Source organism: Astatotilapia calliptera, chromosome 22 (genome assembly GCF_900246225.1).
Source record: "Astatotilapia calliptera chromosome 22, fAstCal1.2, whole genome shotgun sequence".
Lineage (NCBI taxonomy): Eukaryota > Metazoa > Chordata > Actinopteri > Cichliformes > Cichlidae > Astatotilapia > Astatotilapia calliptera.
This window is the reverse complement of record NC_039322.1, coordinates 14307804-14327171: the sequence shown is the minus strand read 5'-3', so window position 1 is coordinate 14327171 and position 19368 is coordinate 14307804. Positions and strand designations below refer to the sequence as shown.

Here is a 19368-nt window from a genome sequence, read left to right as displayed (position 1 = left end):
GTATTCATGATAGAATTAATTTGCAGTGTCCTGGCCCAGTTATACATCACGCTCCAGTGGTCCTCGACCTCTGGTCTGCTCCCTTGAGTTTGGCTTCACAATACCTGAAAAGGTTACTTGCTGTGGAAATGGTAAATGTCAGGCGTTTGCCGGCTAGTATTGCTGGAAAAAACCAACAAAAACAAAAAACTGTCCCTGCTCTGATGACGCATGTTTGTTGTAATTAATGTCCGACCAATTTTTAATATTAACTTCATTTCTTATTTCGTGGTGCAAATGAAGCTGCGCTCAAGGACAAGGGCAAGCTGCAATGTTAGCCTTTCCTTTGCTAGAGTTACCAAAGGGAGGTGGAGCTAGATGCATTAAAAAAATTTAACACATCACTCTATTTTGTGCATTTGTTATATTTTAATATTAAAAACTGAATGAAAAGTTAACCAAGAACATGGAAGGGTTCAGCTGTTTCTCCAGAGAAGTGTATTTTAAAATATCTGCCAGCCATAGGCAAAACCTGAAGGATGACTGGAAAAAAACACACCAAAGCATTGTTTAAGTTAAACTTGTACCAAGCAATCTTAAGAAACATATTAGACAGCCAATGGACAGAGAAATGTGCCAAACTGTAGGTAATCCATGTGGGTGGCAATTAGTTAATCAGGCGATATGAGCAGTGAATCCCCCTCAACTCTGTGAGTAAAACAGTACCTGAATCCCAAAGTACAGTTTGTGCCAGTGGTGGTGGCTTATAAACCCAGGCAGCAGGAACTAATGGCCAGCAAAAATGATGTGACCTTGTGTTGCTCCTGTGGATAGTATATGGGATTAGTGTAGCTGTGTGCTTGATGCTGTATTTCAGTATTGTCAATTCTGTAGAAGCTCTACTGATGCTGCATGCAATTTTTCCCTGTGTAATTTTCTGCTATGACCTAATACCTATCATGACGCACAATGCCTTCAATCGCATATAAAAAATACACTCACCAGCCACTATTTAGGTACACCATTTCAACTGTTCATTAACACGAATAACTAATAAGCCATTCGCAGCAGATCCTGGCATGTAGAAATTGTCACGATGACCTGCTGAGGTTCAAATTGGGCAGAAAGGGGGTTTAAGTGATTTTGAATGTTGGTTGTTGAAGTCAGAGGACAGCAGCTGCATTTCTCTGAGGTACATATGAAGCAACTGACAAAACAACACCAATAATCACTCGTTACAACCAAGGTAGCCAGAAGAGTATTGCTGAATGGGCAATCAAAACCCTAACCTTTAATTAGATGGCCTATAGCAGCAGAAGACCACACCAGCTGCTACTCCTCTCAGGTCAAACCAGGAAACTAAAGGTACAGTTCATAAAAGCTCAGTAAAGTTGGAAGAACGCTGAATGGTCTTTTAAGTCTCAATTTCTGCTGAAACATTCAGCTACCACGGTCAGAATTTGGCATGAATAACATTATAGCATGGATCATGCTCAAATCATCTCAAACTTATTTCTTGAACATGACAGTGAGTTCACTGCACTCAAATGGCCTCCGCAGTCACTAGATCTCAATCCAACAGAGCACGTTTGGGATGTGGTGGAACGGGGGATTCACATCACGGATGAGCAGCTGACAAATCTGCAGCAACTGTGTTACGTTATCATGTCAAAATAGACCAAAATCTCTGAATAACTTTTCCAGTACATTATCGAATATATGACATGAAGAACTAATGACATTCTGAGGTCAAAGGGAGTACAACCCAGCACGAATATTGTCAGGGTCCTGGGTCTGTGCGACCCAGGGTCCCTGAGCAATTATGGACATGTGTGTTTTTGGTGTACTGTCCCTCGTTCTCCCTGCTTGCAGGTATATGTGTGTTTATGTGTGTGTGTGGATGCCGGTGTTTCTGAGAGCACCTGTTTACAGGCACCTTCAGGCCTGGTGGGTGTGGCCACACCCGAAGACCATCACACACCTGTAGCTGATCAAGCTTCGTCGGAGGAGCTACTTGAGAGTGTGGTTGAGCTCTCTCCGACGCTGGATCATGGTAAATGGCCTGTATTTATATAGCGCTTTTACTAGTCCCTAAGGACCCCAAAGCGCTTTACATATCCAGTCATCCACTCATTCACACACTGGTGATGGCAAGCTACATTGTAGCCACAGCTACCCTGGGGCGCACTGACAGAGGCGAGGCTGCCGGACACTGGTGCCACCGGGCCCTCTGACCACCACCAGTAGGCAACAGGTGAAGTGTCTTGCCCAAGGACACAACGACCGAGACTGTCCAAGCCGGGGCTCGAACCGGCAACCTTCCGATTACAAGGCGAACGCCCAACTCTTGAGCCACGATCGCCCCACATCATTGCGTGACTTCACGTTAGTCTCTCGGCCAGTCAGTACGGTTAGTCTGCCGCATTGTGTGTGTCTTACGGCTGCCTCTTTGTTTTTTCCCCAGGAGAAGCGTGAAGACGAGAGGGCAGCGAGCGCGGGGTGCTCAGACACTGAGGAGCGGAGACAAGGAACACTAGCACTGGGAAGAGGACACGTCACGGGAGTCGGGAACGCACTGAGGATTTATTGTTATTGTCCGCGCCTGGGTCCTCCTTTTCCTCATATCCCCACGGTTGTCAACCGTGACATATATATGTTATATGTGTTGTTAAATCAGACCATTACGTCTCCATTACTTTTTAGCATAGCTGTAAAATGCTTGTTATAAATAATAAAATAAATCCAAACAGAAAAAAAACCTTCAACATTTGGATCTGTCATGATCTGTATAACAAAGTGTGAAAGTTGAAGATGCCTCTGAGCCCTGGAGAGGAAATGACCTATTTTGAGTGTTTCTTAATCCTGCGTGAATGTGTATAACGTGACTTTGTTTGCATAAACACTATAATCTAATTATCATACACTAATCTAATTATAGACCTTACTTTGATTCTAAGAGTAATTTGATTAAGCTGTTTACATGCACAGCAGAGGAAGATTTATCTTAATATCTTATCTTGACTGAATTACTTTTCCCTTGTCAACTTTCAGAAATTCACAAACTGCCCTCACAAAATGGCAAATGTATGTCTCATTGGCTGGCTTTTTCTCCAGCTACTATATAAGAGTCCTGCAGTTTGTCCCGATTTTGAGACACTATGAAAAAAAACGACAGCAACTCTAAAAATTAATGCCTCCATATAGTCTGCACACTGCACAGATTGGCAGAACTCAGATGGACAGATTTAGTCGGCGTATGGTGTTTACGTCTCTGAATAATCCTCCTATAATGAAATTAATTTCACAGCTCCACACACATTTTAATCCCACGGTGAACCTGCTGCACATGACCCAAGTCAAAGAAACCAGCGACTCTTGCTTTGCTAGCCTTAGTTAAATTGCACTACTCTCATGATCATATTTGGCTTTATATACAGGCAGCAACTGTCATATGAATTTAGTTTTTACACGTCTTCCTCCGTCTGTCCTTTTCTGTCTCTCTCAGCCCCGCTTGGTGTCCATCTCTTTCTGACTACAACCTCTTTCCTCCCCCATGAGCCCCTCTGATGGCTTTATCTTCCTGTGTCTCCCCCTCCATTCCTCTTATTCTTCTTTCCACCTCTCTTCTCCTGTCAACTCTCATCTCCCCACTCCTTGTCCCTGATTCTGCACCTATGCTTTTGTCTCCTCTCTACCTCACCTTCTTACCTTTCATCTCCACTCCTTCTCTCCTGGCTCTTCATGTCACCCCAATTGCCCTTTTTGACTCCTCTTTTCTACCAATTCGTCTCTTGTCTCCTGTCTCTTTTCCTTTCTTGTCTTCTTCTACGTGACCTGACACCGCCTCACTAAAACACCATGACAAGTCCCTCACTCTACTCCGTTTTTTGTTGTTTGTTTTTGCATCTCCTCTATTCTTCTTCTGTGCGGGTCCAACAAATAAGACGGTGTTTTCCCAAAAGATTTCGGTAATTTGTTTCAAAGCCCATCAAAGGTGTGGGTTAATAATGGAGTGAATTTGCCTTGACATGCCTAGACAATAGCCTTGTAGACCTAAATTATGCTTTGGGCCACCAGAAATTGGATTTAAAAATTGATGCCCTCAGAGGAAGAGTGTGAAGGTCACTACTATAACCTATAAGCCCTGTTGCAAATAGATTCAGTGGAAAATAGTCTACATCATGAACTTATTTACCAGCTCTCCAAGAGAGTGATTTTGGTGCATGAATTTGGATGATAATGGACTCTTTAAAATAAGTTGCTGATGTGATTTCAGATCATTTTGGGCAAGAAAAAAAAACCCAAACAAATATGGAGATGCACCAATCCAGGGCTGAATTATTATTTTTTTTTTTTTACTTTTTTTGTTGTTATTTTTTTTCACGTTACAAATGCATCTTGGTTTTCTGAGTCATAGTCATTACAGACAGCACGGGGCTAATCTGAAATACTGAACTCTGTCAACACAGGCTTGTGGAATTTGATTCAAACACCTGGAACCAGACTAGCATGGCTCCCTGTTCGTCTGTATTGATATGCTTGTGTGTTCCTGTATCTTTAGATACATATTTGGAAAGATCTGATATGTGTGTTTGTTTGCTGAGTGTGTGAAAAAAACAGAGAAGGTGTGTGTTTGTGTTCAAGGTCACTGTTCCATTTCCGATTCGGGATGCTGCCGCTATCCCAGCATCCTCTCTGCCAGGAGCATTGATTAGCACTCGGCAAGCATAACATCACTCACACACTCACACACATTCTCACAGAGCTTCTTTTTCTATATTTCAAACGAATGCTAATGCTATGAGAACAGCAGACCCCTCCTGTAACATGTGATGTGCTACGACGACTACGAACAGACAGAACGATATAAGGCTGAGCCATGTAGAAGAACAGAGCAATTTCATCACTGTACATTATGAGTAAATTTGGACTGATGATGTGGGAGAAACGTGATTCATATCTCTGTGACTAACCTGGACTTGTTCCAGTCACACAGTGCTTAGCTGTTACTCTCCATTAAATCAAACATTGTCAGCAGGTTGGCCCTATTTGCCAGAGTAAAGCCTGTAAAAGCTATTTCTGTTATATTAAAAAAATGTCATCACAGGCAACAATGAAGCATAACAAGCACGTTATAAACTCCTGGGTTATGGTGTGTGGATCTTGGATGTATATGGTTTTTAATGGCTTTTGTTATCAGCGAGCAAAGCTGATGCCGCCCTTGTTGATCTAACTATGCAAAGTTAAAAATGTATAATATGCAACTATTTACTATTAAAATATGCAACAACAACATGTATAACTTCAAATGCTATAAAGAAAAAATGAACTGTATTCCAATATAGGCAAAACAAGTGACTAATGAGAACAAGAACAAGAAAACAATGTTTACTTTGGTGATTTTCACCTAACACCCCTATAATCTAGTGGGCACATCATGCACTTCTGAGATGCTCTGACTTTACAGACAATCACTAAGGTCTGTTTTTGCAGTTGTGAAGTTCAATGCATACTGCCCCATTAAACGTGTTGCTGTTTCAGATGTGATCATAGGGCACAGAGTACCGTTACATCGGGTTATGAGGGCTGATTGCAAACTGAAGTTTGTTTTTTAATGTCGTAGTGTTAGCTGTTCAAAAACAAGCACACACTGAAATGAAAGCTTCTATAACAGAAAGTATTGTGAATTAGCATAGCGATGTGGAGCAGCTGTTTTTTGTACATCTGTATACTGTGTGTGTGAATTGCAAAATGAATATTAGGCATATCGTATAATGGCTGTGTGAGAATATCTGTATCATACTGTGGTGTCAGAGCACAATTAACTGTCTGTTAAATCAACCTGCCTGCAGTGATATGACGCCAAGCACTTGGCAACAGGGTTTCGACTCCATCTCGAAGCTGACAAAAATTAAGTTTTAGTGGCCCTAAAAAGTGTTTCTAGACAAGCAGGGAATTGATAAATGACAGAGTTTGAATAGCCGAGTCCACCATTACCATGGATTTTGTGACGAGCTGTCAAGTAGGTGTACCTAAGTGCACTAAACAGTGTGCCATTTTCTGTAGTCAGGTAGACAGATATGAAAGAATGGAGTGACAGAAAGAGAGAGACCGAGAGAGAAAGAAGAAGCAAGGCAGAGAGAGAGAAAGAGATCCTTCTATTTAAGATGCTCTACTTGGTTTCAAGGGCAACTGACTCTGAAACAACAAAAAATAATAAGTGTGTGCTTGTGTGTATGAGTGTGTAGTGTTAGGCTAGGATTACAGGCATTTAGTTTGCAGTGATATACTTCTCTCATAGGCACAAGCAAACCTCTCTGCATACTGATTAGACACAAGTGTCTGAAAAGGAGAGGGTCTCGGTGGATGTGCACGTTTGCGAATGCGTGTGAGAAGTGACAGTGTGTATAAACATGGATGTAGGCTGTATCTGAGTACGGCGGTGTGAGTGTGAAAACGCTGCTGATAGCCCCAAAGCAACTGATAAACACATAGCAAATTATTCCAAGCGCTCACTATTACTGGAAAATTAGCCATTAGCTTTCTGTTCTAATTGCAATGAAAAATAGCATTTTAGCTATTAGCTTCTTGCCTAAATTGTCTATGGAAATTAGTATATTAGTACTTGGTGTTGTGAGTCAATTTTTGAGGAAATCAGGTATCAAGTGCTGGCATTTACAAGAACTATCATGCAGCAAAAGAGTCAATAGCTTACATTTTGCCACTGCTAATGATGTCATTTAAAGTGAACTACGCCTTTGCTTGTACATGCCAAATGTTTATTTAATAACTTCTAGAGAAAAAGTAGCACCTATCAAGCCAACTTTGATGATAATTTTTTACCAGTTTAGGGATGCAAAAACACCTACACTATTACTGATATCTGTTAGATACCCAAATATCGTTTGAACCTATTTTAAAAGCACACTCCCTTTGATGTCAAATCAGCTGGTTGTTTATTTTGCCCACAGTAAATAATAAGGATCTCATTTGCACCCTTCCAAGTCCCGGGACTTTCCAGGGACACTCTGATTAGTTAAGACACCTTCCAATGTATCTGTAACTTGGCTTCTGGATATTTACCCGTCTTAAATTGTTTCATCATAGAACTGTGTTATGGTTGTATGGACGTGACATTAAATTCAGTCGGTGTATCATAATAACAAAAAAGCACTATAGCTGAACAAAACCTCAAATTGAAGAAAAAGATAGATTTCTAATAATCCAGGCCTATTTTTTTTTCTTTTTAAAGCAATGGTAATAACAATAATGGTGATTCCAAGAATTGAAGAAAAAGGAAGCAAAAGGTGCATTTCAGCTATGAAACAAATGAGAAATGTGCACATAGAAACACAATTTTATACAATCCTAGAAAATAGGACACGTCTATTTGTAACAGCTCCAAGAGCCAATTACATATAATAGGTCAGCTCTTAAAGGGACTGCAACCTTTTTTCAACACGGGTATATATATATATATATATATATTAGGGGTGCAACAATACTCGTATCGATATTGAACCGTTCGATACAGTGCTTTCGGTTCGGTACGCATATGTCGAACAATGCAAAATTTTTAATTTATTTTATGAACTTTTCTTCTGACGATGCTGTCTGTGTTGAGAGGTCAGTGGATCTGCGCTCGACAGTGCAGCCTAGGCGGAGTAGTCGAACGCAGATTCACTGAGCGCAGGGCAAGCTAGCGAGACAGAAGCTAAGCTCTCGTTGCAACATGGCAAATTGAACCTCCCCCACCCTCATTCAGATCTGGCGTTTGGAACTATTTTGGTTTTCATGTGACGTATGACCCTGAAGGTAAGCGCGTCATGGACAAAAGTAAAACAGTATGTCGGATGTGCCACGCAATGCTCAATTACATTGGTGGGAACTAGTGTGTTAGCGCAGTTAGCTCATTAACGTGTTGGCCGTCCAGCCCTACGCACGGGGCGAGCCGCGGTAGCTCGTTAACGGAGATTTGCCGTGTTGTGGCGTTAACGTCATTTCAGATTAACGCTGACAGCACTAGTGGGAACAAAATGAATATGACTGCACATTTAAGCTGACATCATCCTAGTGCAAAGACAAGAAGACAAAACAACAAGCACGCATGCTACAAACTTTACCCGAGTCATTTAGACAGCCGTTAGCACATGATTCTCCTTATGGGGACCTAATATGTTTAATATGCTGCTGAGAATATAGCCCAGAAGAAGCGGATAGTATAGCTTTTATTTTGGAAAGAGCCATTTCTCTGTAATAAACTCTCTTTTCCAAACATGAGTGATTTCTCGATCAGATAGATTTATTATTTTATCCCTTTGTTGTTTCAGCAACATTAAATTTAAAAACTGTATGTTTGAGTCAAAATATATATTTATAATTTTAAAGCATGAACATTTTCTTGTATCGAAAAAACATCGAACCGTGACACCAAAGTATCGAACCGAACCGAACCGTGAATTTTGTGTATCATTGCACCCCTAATATATATATATATATATATATATATATATATATATATATATATATAAAATGAAAAAAAGAAACTATTTCAGATCCAAATAGCAGTAATACAGTGAGTGATAATACAAGCCTCTTCAGAGTAACAAAATCTAATAAATTCTTGTCACTGGCTTTAACCACTGCTGTATGAATTCAAAAGCGAGCTAAAGTAATGCCTTTTTTTATTTTTACAAAGCATCTGGGCATGTTTTGCAATCTGGATGTCTTACCTCAAATAGGCTTTGGGAAAAAAACATTTACAAAGAAAAAACAACTGTCAACAGGCTCCTGTCAATTTAACCAGAAACAGCTGGCCTGATTTTCCTTCTGCTGAATGCTAACGGTGCTAATGGCATTGACATTGTCAAGATCACTTCAAAAGAATGTCTGTGTAATCCGTTCCCACAAATGCTCTGATAAGATCGGCTTCTTTGGACTCCTAATGCAGTGCATAAACAGAAATCTCTTATAACAGAAATTGCCTTTAGGTGTTGCTGACTTCAAATATAAAGCATGCTACCTGCTCAACTGTTTTAATGTTATTTTAATGTGTTCCTCCCTTCCATAATTATAATCATTCTGATAAGACAGTGTTTACAGAGTGGGGGCATGGGAACAGTGTTGTTGACAGAGTGACTTTTTGTCAATATCAAGTTTCAAGAATTTCTATGAGGACAGAGAGGACAGTCAATGAAAAAATAATCTACTCGCATGCAAACCAGCATGGATACTTAAACAAAAAACAAAACACAAACACATGAATGGATGTGATTTGTATCTGTTCTTTGAATTGAAGCTAACTGGAAAATCTAATTTGTTTGGGCTCAATCACTTATTGGAAAAATAACTTTGCATTTAAAAAAAAAGATCAAAGTGACAAAGTGAAATTGTTATTTCGTCAAGCCACGAGGCAATCAATGTTAGACGGGAAGACTTATACGTATAGAACTCTGCAAAAGTCTTGAATCACCAATTAATTCTTTGTATTTTGCTTCCAAGAGGAATACTTTCCTGCCTTTTAAGTGTTCTTTGATGGTCTTTCAGAGGTTTTCTTTGGACATTGGTTGCTTTTTGACTCATGTTCACTCCAGTCCTTGTACCTGACAATTTTCACTGTATCTTTAGGCTATTTGTTACTAGCAGCCTGTCACCAAAACACACAATAAGATTACATTTTTAGAGCTGAATCTATGGAAAATAAAATACAACACAGATTGACAGGCTTAAAATAATATTTTTGCAACAATAAAATTATTCCCAAAGAGTTATTCGTCACAAAACTAGCATTTATCAGCATGGTCTATCTCACCGTTTCCCAACCAGTGTGCCGCAGCACATAGGTGTGCTGTGAGAAAAGGTCAGGTTTGCCTTGGAAGATTATCTGGTTCCACCTGATTAGTACACAAAGGCTACGTTCACACTGCAGGCGAAAGCGCATCAAATCCGATTTTTTTGACCCTATGCGACCCATATCTGATCATGGTATGACAGTGTGAATGACACAAATCCGATATTTTCAAATCCGATCTGGGTCACTTTCATATGTGGTACTGAATCCGATACATATCCGATGTTTTAGAAAGAGACTGCTGTTTGAATGGTCAAGTCGCATTAAATCCGTCTTTTACGTCACTGACACAAGACAGATGCCAATTATCAGCTCCGGAGAAGCGCCCAATAAGACATCGCGAACGCTTCCTGGCAATCCAGTGTAGATGTCAGTGAAATTGTTGGGAAGACAACGTTGGAGAAACGTGAACATTTTATTTGTACTGTGTAATCTGCAGATTCTGACAGAAATCTGCAACTATCCTTTGAAGCACCGCTCCTCTCTAAAACAGCAATAAGGATAATTATTAGGTTATCTACATTATTATGTAAATAACAAAATAACTTAAAGCAAAAATTGGGAAACGTAAAGTCCGAAGTCTTTATATTAAGGGCCATCAGTCAAACAATATTGTTTGCTCTGGGTCTAAACAGAGTGCGTTGTGTGTGACGTCTTCTTTTGCACATGCGGGCCGCTTTGAGCGTTCACACTAGAGCGTGTTTGCTGTCGCATTTTATTTGTAGTGTGAACAAGCAGACAAAATAATCAGATTTGATCAAAAAATCGGAATTGAGCATTAAGACCTGCAGTGTGAACGTAGCCTAAGCGACCGGCCTGAGTAACAGCAAGAACAATTACATTCTCTTCCACTAGAGGGCAGTACAACTACCTGCTCTAATTAAATGGGTTGCCAACTGAAAGTAAAGCAGAAGAAGACAAAGAAGAAATTACATAATAGTCATGCTGTGAGTGAGACAACCCAGCGTGTAATAGCAATCGATAAATATTTGAAAAGAAAAAGTTGTCAGTCTGACCTGGGTCCTGGAGAAAATTCCGATCCAGATGAAGGCCCTAGCATGAGTAGTGGTCAGAAGAAAGCAAGGCCTAAAAAATAATCTAAAGCAGATGAACAGAAGCTGAAAGGAATGTCAAAGGCCTGGGAGATGCATCTGCCCTTTCAGTTGATCCATCTACTCTTCACTGAAGCCTTATCAGAAATGGTCTCAGTGGAAGGGTGGCTCTCAAGAAGCCATTCATAAGGAAGGAAACCAGGGAGAAAGATAGTTTTTTTTTTAGTTTTGTTTGTTTTTAGCATGACAATGATTCCCAAACACATCACCAATGCACTAAAAGTATACTGGATAGAAAACCCCCCAGAGCCTAGACCCCAATATTATTGAAGCATTGTGGGGTCATCTTGACAGAGAGCAGAACAAAAGGCCACCAACATCCAAAGAGAATTGAAATGTCCTCCAAGAAGCTTGGAGAACTATTCCTGAAGACTACTTCAAGAAATTACAAGAAAGCTACCTAAGAGAGTTCCAGCTGTGCTGAAGAATAAATAAAATAAATAAATGTGCTGCACCTGTTTTCCATTTTCAAGGCAAAAAATAAAGAAATAAGGGGTGCCTCAAGACTTTGCACAGCAATGTATGATACTTTGTTTGAAATGCAGACCTAGAACCGACATGCTAAGTCCCCCCTGGTTTTCAGCTATACATTTATCCACCGGACTGACAGATATTTTTAAACATGTGCTAAATGTAATGCATCAAAACTTGTTGGGCTGTCAGAAAACACTGACCTCAAAGAAAACCTCAACTGTAAATGTTTAGCAGGTGCTTCTATTGGCATCGGGACAGGTTGGTAACAGTTTTGTTCCAGGCTGTACACCAGATTGTCTCTGTTTTCCTCTCAGTAGAAAACTATAACCGCATGACCAACCCAACTGCCAGAGAAGACCCATGATATGAGAAAATCAACCTATGCAGCGACCTTAGTATGTGACTCCAGAGTTAATTCAGCAAGTAAATAACTAAACAGTAATATATTACGTGAGCCAAGACAGCAGTCAGACTAAATCACACACTACCAGCCAGCACCACATTTTCCCCCAAAGGCCAACAAGCTAACTGAGCCATAAATAGTGGTTGTAAATATTCTTAGAAGGTGAGTTTTTACAGCAGTAAGGTTCTGTATTTGCCTCTGGTTTAAAGTGAAAGCAAGATACAAATTACCTAAATGGCTTTATGCTTGCTGAAAATTTGTTACAAATTATTTAATTGTATTTGAAAATATTAGTGTTCTTTTTTTTCCTCACTGTGAATTTGTGGCCATCGGGCATGATAACATAAGTACATCAATGCATATTTCATTCTATAGTACAAGAAAGTAAACTGGCAGAACACATCACTGGAGACTTCTTATGGCTTTTGTAAAGCTAGTTTTTACAGGCTAATATTTGTATGTTGTTCTTTTGCTTTTAATGCATTCTCCTAAATATGTAAATATTAGTTTTAATGTGTCATCTTAAAAGTTATATATATAGCGACTATCACAATTTGGGATATGTGTGAAATGTGACCAGCATAGCTTGACTTCATTTAACATAATTCCAAGTATCACACAAGTGAGCGCCTGTCTAGATACACCTACACTTTCCTAAAAGCAGGTAGCTGGCTATTATTACTTCCTTCCAACAACACAGGCATGCCTACACTCCAATTCGAAGGCATGATTAGATTCAAATTGGTTACAGCAAAGGCAATGGTTGATCAATACTCTAATTTAACAACAATCAATAAACAGCCAGAGCGATAAAATATTGTTATGAGTGAACCATCTGAAAACATGGGGTTATAAAACTAGCACAGATCGGTTAATTCCTGTGAGGTACACAAGTATCATGCACAAATATTGTACATGAAACTGTTGCCCACACACTTACACAGGTCACAGGTCAAAACTGTTATACCTCCAAAACAAGCCATAAAAACTGTACTTTTATATCTATAATAATGTTTTCTTTTTATTACCTGTTCTTACTTGAGTTCTAGCTTATTTTTATTACCCATTCTAACTTTTTATTACCGTACTCCAAGTGTGGTTGAATTGAACCATAAACTCAGCAACTACGTGTCTACACCTGCTTTTGCAGAAATGTCAGATCTCAAATGTCAACCAAATAGGTTTTTTTAAAGTTAAATTTTTAACCAGCACCACTTTTTATACAAGACAACAAATATACCAGGAACTTGTAACCGCTATACTCTTTATTTTACTGGCCAGCTGCAGGTTCTATGAAGCTCTACTGGTAAGTGTTTGAGCCACCATTTACTGCTTGTCATAAAAGGCATTTTTTGCAATAAGAGCATCTACAGCTTGCTTTCATTTTGCTCACAGGACTGATTGCATGCACCTCTTTTTCTCCCAATTTAACACTAAATTGTAGGTCGTTTTCATTCTGCAATTAACGACTGCAACTTAAGAAGTCAGCAATTCTTTTTCCCAGCAATACCTTGATGGGGACATAAACACATGCATGGCAAAGTGAATACAACGACTCACCAAATGGTTGGTGGTTCAGATCCCTCCACTTCCAGATAGTCATACTTTTCCTCTGTCTGGAAGTCTGTAAAGATGACAGAGATGGTGTCTCCAGGTTCGGCCAATAGGATCCAAGTACAGTCGGCTTGGTTACCATAGTTGCCGGGGTAACCGGGACTGGTCACCACCCCACTGCCGCCCCTCACAGTGCCCCCACATGTGTCCTCAGCTGTCAATCAAATCAGAGTGACAAATAGAAAACCTGGATTAGGGAGAGGAGGAGGGACCGAGGGGCGGACTTTTTTTTTTTTTTTTTAAATTGAATTTCTTGCTTTTGGAATAAATTGTTTTAATTTTCACAGCTATATTAGACTGGGTGAGACAATCGACAATTTAGTATAATCGATTCTGTCTGTTTACCAAATTAGCAATTAAGATCTCATTCTCAATATAGCTAACATTATTTCTTAATCAGTCTTACAGATTAAAGTTCAGCCAGCCCAACTCCCCAACTCTCTCCCTCTAAGAAGTGATTTTTCTCAGTCACTGTAATTTTTAGTCTTACAGGTTCACTCTTTTCTCTACAGTGTGATTGTTATGCTGTGTCTGGATTGTTAGAGATGGATAACTTTCTCATGACACATCAACTGTAAAGTCATGTTAAAACCATATTTTGGAAATATGGAGCTCTCACATTGCATTTCAGATATGAAAATTAGCACGTACAGTAGATACTCTGAACAGCCCTTTATGGACTATAAGTTATCTGCCTTTAAGTCTGTACATGTCATAGAAAATTATTGCTTTTTTTAGCCAGTTAGAATTAGAAGTGGGGTTTAAGGGTTAGGCTGCAGTTCCTGTCACACCCAGAGCTGCTGTCCTCTCCTCCAATAATAGGGTAAGTTTCCAGTTTCTCCAATTCCTGAGCTCCGCTCTCGTCTCCTCCAATCACCACCTAGGAACTTTAGATTCAAATGTTTCCCAATTGGCTTTTTTAAAGTTAATCTTTCAATTAAACCTTGATTTGGTTCAAAACATATGGAACAGATGTGAAAATCGATTTGCCTGATTTTCTTTAATTGGTGATCACATCTGATTTCGAGCATTGTCAAATTGACAGTAGTACTGATTATTGTATAACAGATAAAGACACATGGATTGCGCTGTGCACACGGCATAAATTATACACATATAATTTATACAGATACACTCAGTGAGAAAAAAACATACTACATTGGACCTTGTTCTGTCACTGGGACATTGGCTGTATGGGAGCTTATTTCAGAAGAGTGTGCTCAATTCACTTTTTCAAAATACTTTTATCTACACATATGTTTTAAATACCCAATTCATTTCAGGATATTACAAAGAAAATGCTTATTTTTTGCATTTTAAACAGTATTTATCAAAAGCAAATTGAGCCTTGCCAGTATCACAGTGAGAAAAGATACAATGTTGAACCTTTTTTTCGGAGAGCGTCAAACTTTAAACATGGTATAAATTATACCTGTATAATTTATAGTTATATACATAAAAGAGGCAATACTGCATGTAGCACACTCTTAAAGCAGACATGCGTTTTCGTACATACCAGCAAGTGCAATTTGGGATGACACTCAATTAAATGGAATTCCCATGTTGACATAGTTCAGTTTCAGACACGACAGAGGAATACCAAATGCGCGTCCCTTAAACTGCACTCACTGATATAGTGAAAAAGACATATCCTTTACAAGAGTGTAGACAGGCACTGTCAGGTATACATGCACGCTTTTTCTGGCTCATCCAGGCAGTGCTGCCCCGGGGGGGATGCATGTACAGATGACAGAGATAAGGTAGGGACCAAACCACGCTCCACCCACAGGATGGGTGAAGAGAATAACTTTGGTCAAAGACTCACAGACTCTAGCAACAGATGGTGACCCATAGAAATGAATAGAAACGTTACTAAAAGATACTAGAAATCGGACAGAACACTGAGTAGAGACAGGAAATACAAAGAGGCTAAGAGGGGAACATAAATAGATAGGAACAAATAGAGACAAACAGAAATATAGTGAAACAAACAAGCAAACAAAAATAGAGATCAGATTGAATTAGGCAAAGTGTTGGTGCAAACAGCACCAGATAGGAAATGAGAAACAGAATGAATCAAATAAGTGGTTAAAATGAATTTTAAAATAGACCCAGACTCCTTTTTTTAATAGATCAGAGTATGAAGTTAGGAACAATACACATTTCCACTGATTCTGTGTCATTAGTAATGGTGCCTGTGTCAAAACATTAAGCGGTGTTCCACATTTGCTGAGATGGAAATAAAATGTTGTGCATTGTCCCGAACTACAGGTGCTGATGTGCTGAGAATGAAGCACAGACATGCATTATTAATTTGTTAACAATTTATTAATTTAACACAATTCACACAGGCCCTTGAACCTGTCAGTCATACAAATAGACAGACAGACAGACAAGCAGGCAGGCAGGCAGGGCAGGCACTGACAGACAGACCATTCAGTTATCCAGGCAGACTCTCATTCCTCAGCTCGACAGGTAAGGAGATTTGTGTAAATGACCCAACACACCGAACCAAGACCTGCTGAGACCCCATCACATTTGCAGGAGTGCAATGAACAGTGATCTGTTTGTGTATGCGTATGCTTGTGTAATTGTATGTGTGTGTGTGTGTGTGTGTGCGTGTGCCTGTTTCCACACCATGGGAATGAGCTGCTTGCAGGATGACAGCTGTCACTGGTTTATCATGACAACAGCAGGGCTTCCACGAGCACCAGTGGACACACACCTGCAGCCACGCACACATACAGGCAGACGTGCACGCCCACGCACACACCTCCACCAGCCCTCCGGCTTAGTGATGTGACGGCTGACAGACAGGTGGAATATCCTCAAGGTGCACTGATGTGTGTTTTATTGAGCAAAAGGAAATTAACTTGTAAAAGGAAAAAAAAGAAGCTTGCATTGATCTGCAGAATATAAAATTGTGTGCTTTAATATAAATGCTCGATTTAAATTAATGCAGTAAATGTTACTAAACTAGGATGTAGCAACTATATTTGTCCGATGTGTCTGACTTCCTTAAAAAATAATAAAAATTTGGATATTAAAGAACAATTGTTTTAAGATAGCAAAACAGCATTTTCCTGTTTGTGTCCCCTGTGTATGAGTCGCACAGCCTCCCTTATTAGTATCTCCTGAGCTTATTATTAGGCATCCAGAAGTAGCTCGCTGGCCAGTTTCAGTACCGAAGCAATGTAAGATACATCAAACATCTACAGTTTGCAAAACATATCCCACACCCCTGTATACTCGAAGTAGCGAAAACTTTATAACTCACTTTTAAAAGCGACACCTTGTCAAAACAAAGATAAATGGCACTCGCAGTCACAGTAAAGGAAGGTGCACAAGCAGTCAATTTAAGACCAGTAACAACAACGCTAGTCTCCAGAGCACATGAGCTGATAACTCCACAGAGTCAAATGCAATAACCAAAACCATAAGTTATCTTATTTGCAAGAACATGTGTCCATATAGAGATGTTAAAAACGTAGGATTCAGACAAATTAAACTGAATCTAGAATTGATGAGTTTGCAGCACTCCCTGAAAAACATCCCAGCAGTGTGCTGTGTGATGATTGGAGGCAGCAGCTCACATCAAATAAAGTTTTGCTGCTGCAGCACTTCACAAACCACAGACAAGAAAGTGATTTAAAAGAGCTGGAAGCTGTCTGCCAGTTAGCATCCGAACGAAAACTATAGTATTATTGACTACATATAACAAAAGACAGTGTTATTTCATACAGTGCTGTGGTGCATTTTCTGTATATTTATCACACTTTCACATTTCAGATCATCCAAGCAACTAATTTTCATATTGAACAAAGATATCCAGAGTAAATACAAATTGCAATTTGTAAATTATGATTTCTCAGATGGGAAACGGTTATCCAAACCTAACTGGCCCAATGTAAAAAAGTAATTGCCCCCTAAACCTAATGACTGATTGTGCTACACATGGCTGGAAAAACTGCAATCAAGCTTCTGTGGTAGCTGGCAATACGTCTTTCACATTGTTATGGAGAATTTTTGTCCCACTCTTCTTTGCAGAATTGTTATAATTAAGCCACACTGGGGGGTTTTCAAGCATGGCCGAACTGTTTAAAGTCATACCAAACCATCTCGATCTGATTTAATTCTGGATTTTGAGTACGACACTTCAAAACCTTCATTTTGTTTATTTTAAGACACTCAAAGGTCGAGTTGCTGATGTTTTTTGCCAAATGTGAGACAACCCTTTGTGTTCTTTTTGGTCCAACTCTCCCATGGATGCCATTTATGCCGAGTCTCTTTCTTATTGTTGAACCGTGAACTCTGACCTTAACTGAGGCAAGTGAGGCCTAAAGTTCTTTAGATGTTGTTCTGGGGTCTTTTGGGACATCTTGGATGAGCCATTGATTCACTGTTGGAGTAATTTTGCAAGGCTGGCCGCTCCTGGGAAGGTTCACCAGTTTCCTCCATGTGTTAATAATGCCTCTCAGTGTGATTCAGTAGAGTCCCAAAGACTTAGAAATTGCTCTGGATAGTGCATTATGTGTTCCTTTTTGAGCTCTTTTAGGCTACTTCACTTTGTCAGACAGTTTCTGTTTAAGTGGTTTCTTGATTAAACAAGTCTGGCAGTAATCAGACCTGGGAGTGGCTCATGATGCTGGACTCAGTTTTTTTTCAAAACATGTGTCTCATCACAGTTAATTCATGATTGAACAACCAAGGACAATTACTTTTTCCCACAGCAGAATAGAAAAACTGCACATCTTTGTCTAATATCATTTTTTTGATGATCTGAAACATGTAAGTGCGACAAATAAGAAATCAGAGAGGGGCAAACACATTTTTCAGAGCACTGTATATACTATGAATATTATATTGTTTATTGTCAAAGCTTGCTGTTAGATGCTTTGACAAAAGCCTTTTTACAAATTTATCATTATTGTATGAAAATATGGAGCCTGTAACTCATTATGAAAGCCATCATTTTAGCTGACACATGATGCATTTAGGATCCTCACTAATTCTGTTGTGTGTCATCTAGTAATGGCAGGCCTGGTCAGAGACCGCTTCAGGAGCAGCTGCTCTAATAAAAAGAGACATTTGTTGCGTGTTCACAGGGGAGGGTGTGACACCTATAGCCAACTCTGATTACCTTCTGTTAGTGTGCAGCAGACATGGCATGAAACTAGTCAGATTTCCTTGTTGCACCTGCTAATTTTGGATACTGCTTGCTCCTGCCTGATCAATCATAATGACACATCTGTGTGACAGTGTTAAATATTACCGTGCCTAACCTTACATCTCCTACCGCTCCCTGGTCTATCTCAGCTGCAGTATAAAAGGAATGCAGCATAATTAATGTAAGTTTTTCTCATTTTAACCCTTTAACTAACTAAAAAAAATGCCCGATTCGTTAATCTGCTTTACCCACTGAGCTGTCTTGGCCTGCTCTCCTTATTTCCCTTTAAGCTCCAACAGTAGCTCAACACTCCTGTGGTCCAGATTATAGTGAGACACTGGCTCAAACTGTATTTCCTTAATTATAAACAAGCACAAAACTCCCAAAATCCTTTATCACGTCTTCTCAGATAAAGGTTGCATATAATTATTTTCACTTTCAGAAATTACATAATGTTCTTCAAAGACCTACAATGATTCATTTATCTCTTTCAATACGCCGGTCAAAAAAAGTTTAACATCATTCGATCACATTTTTTTTCCTATAACTGCAGGCTCAACACTTTGTCATGAAACGTTATCAAACGTTTCTATTTCCCCTCATCAAACAGCTCTCTTGAGAATGTTAAGCCTTAAAGGTTGTACTTCAGGATTATGTGATGCAATCTAGCACATCAATCCTCCGACACTGACCAAGACAAAAGATGCCTTGGAACAACACCTTTGGGTGACTACACCAGACAGCACTTGGGATCTCATTATTAGCTGCC

General features: G+C 39.5%; 1 protein-coding gene across 1 annotated transcript in view; it reads right to left on the bottom strand.

Annotated features, from left to right (window-relative positions):
• The window catches only part of csmd3b (CUB and Sushi multiple domains 3b), a 403942-nt gene that overhangs the window by 174433 nt on the left and 210141 nt on the right, over nt 1–19368 (bottom strand). Inside the window, exon 7 of the mRNA XM_026157423.1 lies at nt 13379–13586. Within this exon, the coding sequence (XP_026013208.1) occupies nt 13379–13586 (208 nt within the window). The remainder of the gene's footprint in view (nt 1–13378; nt 13587–19368) is intronic.